This window comes from Dipodomys spectabilis, unplaced genomic scaffold, assembly GCF_019054845.1.
Source record: "Dipodomys spectabilis isolate Male_0828 unplaced genomic scaffold, ASM1905484v1 ptg000003l, whole genome shotgun sequence".
NCBI lineage: Eukaryota > Metazoa > Chordata > Mammalia > Rodentia > Heteromyidae > Dipodomys > Dipodomys spectabilis.
Genome location: NW_024870680.1, coordinates 17328162 through 17332094, shown reverse-complemented (window position 1 = coordinate 17332094; position 3933 = coordinate 17328162). Strand labels below are relative to the sequence as shown.

Here is a 3933-nt window from a genome sequence, read left to right as displayed (position 1 = left end):
CTCTTAACTAGGTTTTGATTGTAAAGGAGGTAGGAGCTAAGGTTTCCAAACCAAGAGACAAGACAAACAAGACCAAGTAGTGAGAAACTAGTGGTTAAGAAACCAAGCAAGATACAAGAAAGACTATGGTCATCACAGGAATGAAACACTACTGTCAATGCATGAAGACGATGTAGGCAAGATGGTGCCTTACATGCAGATTCTACTATGAAAAAAATGCACACAACTTTCTTTAAGGTATGGCATAAAGTAGAAATTAAGTGAGTTCTTTCAGGATGTGGCTTATTGTTAGTCTGTTAAAGAAATATGCAACCACCAAGTATTTGTTATTACCTTCAGCAAATACTTCTTAAAATACTCTATCCAAAACATAGAGGAAGAATGCAAAGTTCTGGGCTGAGCTCATGAAACACTTGGTGCATAGGACAACTTGTGGTGAACTGCAGCCTGCAGACAAAATGCACAGTGCAAATGAAAATGTTTGTATTGAAATACAGCCACAGCTGTGCAGTCATGAATTACCAAGGCTGCTGTCATACTAGAGAAGTTAAATGGATTGTTGGCAATGCCAATGTTAGTGTCTGCAAATGAGAAATTGACCTTTATTAGAAAAATTGTGGTGCTGCTTCTGCTAGAAGGATCCATGCACTAAAGGAAACATGTTTAATGACAATGGAGCTTGGCTACTTTCCTTTTGTTCAAACTCAAAACATGTTGACTTTGAAAAAAAATACTTGTGAGTACAGTATATTCCATTGTTATCATAATGACATAAATGTGAATAAAAATGAGTTGCCTTGTGAGTGCTATAAATTTTTATTTATTAAAAACAACTGAGAATGTTCTCAGTACTCCATGAAATCTTTCACAACATTAATAAGGAATCAAACTAATTGCCTGATTGTTATCATCTGCAGGAAATAGAGAGAAGATATCATTCATCTCCTGATGCTGCCTTCAGGAAACAATACTTCTCCAATATCCTTTATCCTTCTTGGAATCCCAGGACTGGAGAATTCCCAAGTGTGGATTGCCTTTCCATTCTGTGTCATGTATATTGTGGTTGTAGTGGGAAACATCATCATCTTGCATATCATCCGAATCGACCGCACCCTGCATGAACCCATGTACCTCTTTCTGGCCATGCTGGCTGTCACCGACCTGGTCCTGTCCTCCTCCACACAGCCAAAAATGTTGGCCATACTCTGGTTTCATGCCCATGAGATTGAATATCATGCCTGCCTCATCCAGGTGTTCTTCATCCATGCCTTTTCTTCTGTGGAGTCTGGGGTACTCATGGCTATGGCCTTGGACCGCTATGTGGCCATCTGCTTCCCACTCCGGCACTCGAGCATCCTGCCCACCTCTGCAGTGATGAAGCTGGGGGCGGCGGTGATGATGAGAGGGCTGCTGTGGGTGAGCCCTTTCTGCTTCATGATCTCCAGGATGCCCTTCTGCCCCAACAGGGTCATTCCCCAGTCCTACTGTGAGCACATGGCTGTGCTCAAGTTGCTGTGTGCTGACACCACAGTCAACCGTGGTTATGGGCTCTTTGTGGCCTTCTCAGTGGTTGGCTTTGATCTAATGGTCATTAGCGTATCGTATGTGATGATTCTGAGGGCTGTGTTGCAGCTGCCTGCAGGGGAAGCCCGCTTCAAAGCTTTTGGTACTTGTGCTTCACATATCTGTGTTATACTGGCTTTCTATATTCCAGCCCTTTTCACTTTCCTCACTCATCGCTTTGGTCATCATGTGCCTCGCATGGTACATGTCATGTTTGCTAATGTGTATCTACTGGTCCCTCCCATGCTCAACCCCATCATCTATGGAGTTCGAACCAAACAGATCAGAGACAGGGTTATCCAAGGATGTTGTAGGAAAGACTCCTGAGCCAAGAATCACAGACTCTTCCAATATTTCAAGTTGCATTGATCTGGGAATGTAATGAAGAAATATTGTTATGCAACTGTGTATTATAACAAAGACATCTTCATAAAGCATTGTCACAGGGGCCAGCACTTTCTATGAGAGAATTTCCTGGAATCGCAAGAAATCTGATTCCTGCAATGGATAAACCTGGTCTCTCTGTGTTTTTTACTATAAGGAAATAATGTTTCCTTTCTTGCAATGCATCACTGAATATGTTGAAAGAGTGTTATTTTCTACAGAATTTTAAGGTGAAAACTTTGAGTGCTTTGCACTATTTTACAAACATATATTAGTATATGGTCAAAAGGATTTTAGAAACTTAAGCACTTATTTTTCTTTTTTCTTCTCTTTCTTTAATTGATGTTTGAAATTGCTTGAGTTTGAAGTCAGGGTTTCATGCTTGTTAGAAAAGTGCCCTACCACATCATCTAAGCTTCCAGCCCCATTTTGTTCCTATTTTCCAGTTTGGGTTTTATATTTTTGCCTAGGTCTATTCTGCAGTCATTATTCTCCTACCAAGCCTCTCAGGTAGCTGAGATTTACCACATACAGCTTCCAAAATAGCTGGGATTGCAGACAATGTACCCCCCAACCAGGTCTGGGAATCTCTTCATAGAAATAGAGTTTTTGATATAAGAACCTGTTGAAAGACTTGCATAAATTCATTATTTATAAAAGATAAAAGGAAAACTCTTCAAATTCTGAAATCACTTCATATACTGTGCCATTCAATGCCTTTTGCCACTCAATTATATGTACACCTATTATGATGTAAAAAAGATGTTACAACACTCAATAGAAAAGAAAATCAATTGGCCTTAAGTCATGGTGTCTTTTCTAAAAAGGGATTATATATGTACAGAAAACTCTTAGGATTGTGTAACTACATACAAAAGCTAATAACTTCTTAGAACAGTGATCTTGTGGCACTTTTTATTTTATTTTCTTTAAAAACCACTTTATTTCATTTTATATTCAATTTTCTCTGCTTTACTTCTAAATCATATTGGTTTCAGTGTGATTTTTGTAATTATCCTTTATTTGTAAGGCTTAGCATTAGTATGAAGAATGAAAGTATTAAAAAAAGCAAAAATAGCATACAGAATATGTTCATGGCCTATGGTAGAACAAGGACTGTAGAATATATTTGGATGTTTAAAATTTTGTGACTCTAGACCAGTGCACACTTTTTTGAGTATTAGATGAACTGAAGAATCAGCCTCTCTTTAAATGTTGTGAGTTCCACTGGAAAATGGAAGTCAGAATACAAGGAGATATTGGGGGGGGGGGGGGGTGGGGATGAATAATCTCTTGTGATCATACTACATTTTATGTTTTAAAGTGATGAAAAAGTCTTTATTAATTTGAATAACATTGTCATATCTATTTTTAATTTTTTAGACTTTTTATTGCCTTTACCTAGTTGTACCAAAGAGTTGCCATTTAACAAAGCAGTTTATGAATACAAGGCATCTTGTTCAATGCCACCCCCTTTCAAGGTCTCACGCATCCCTCCCCTCCATACCCCTTCTCTCACTCTTCTTAATTTTGTAGGATATATTTTGGCTTCTTGACTGCATTCTTCCCCTTTTCTCCTCTTCATCCACTTACCCATCCCTTCTAACTCTATCCCAGCCCTTTCAAGTATATACTTCCTGGTGTTTTTTGGTTGAACTTTGACCTTGCTTTGCTAAGAAATTTCACTATTTTAAGGTCTCCCTTGAAACTACCCCATTTCAGTTAATTCATTTGTAAATAATTTTCCTTCTGAGTTGACATTTTAAGCAATTTTCCAAAGCCCTGTTTCCTTCTGAGTCATCACACAGGAATGGCTGACCGCTTCACTGCTTTTTCCCACCCAAACCGAGAGGAGCAAGGTAGCAGAAAAAAATCCAAGGAGACTGGTTTACTGTGTGCCACACAAAGGTACGATGGAGTCCTGGAATAGAAAATGACGGAGAGGCAGACCGAGCAGTGGGTGCAAAGGCAGGGCTAGGGAGCAAC

The 3933-nt window shown here is 39.2% G+C and overlaps 1 protein-coding gene across 1 annotated transcript; it reads left to right on the top strand.

Moving 5' to 3' along the window:
* Nucleotides 1–939: 939 nt before the first annotated feature.
* LOC122116372 (olfactory receptor 52R1) lies at nucleotides 940–1890 on the top strand. Its single transcript, XM_042690051.1, has one exon. The coding sequence runs from the start codon at nucleotides 949–951 to the stop codon at nucleotides 1888–1890; it is 942 nt and encodes a 313-aa protein (XP_042545985.1). The 5' UTR covers nucleotides 940–948.
* Nucleotides 1891–3933: the final 2043 nt, after the last annotated feature.

Excerpts from the sequence above, each read along its gene's own strand:
- LOC122116372 (XM_042690051.1), top strand. The coding sequence starts at position 949 with ATGCTGCCTTCAGGAAACAATACTTCTCCAATATCCTTTATCCTTCTT.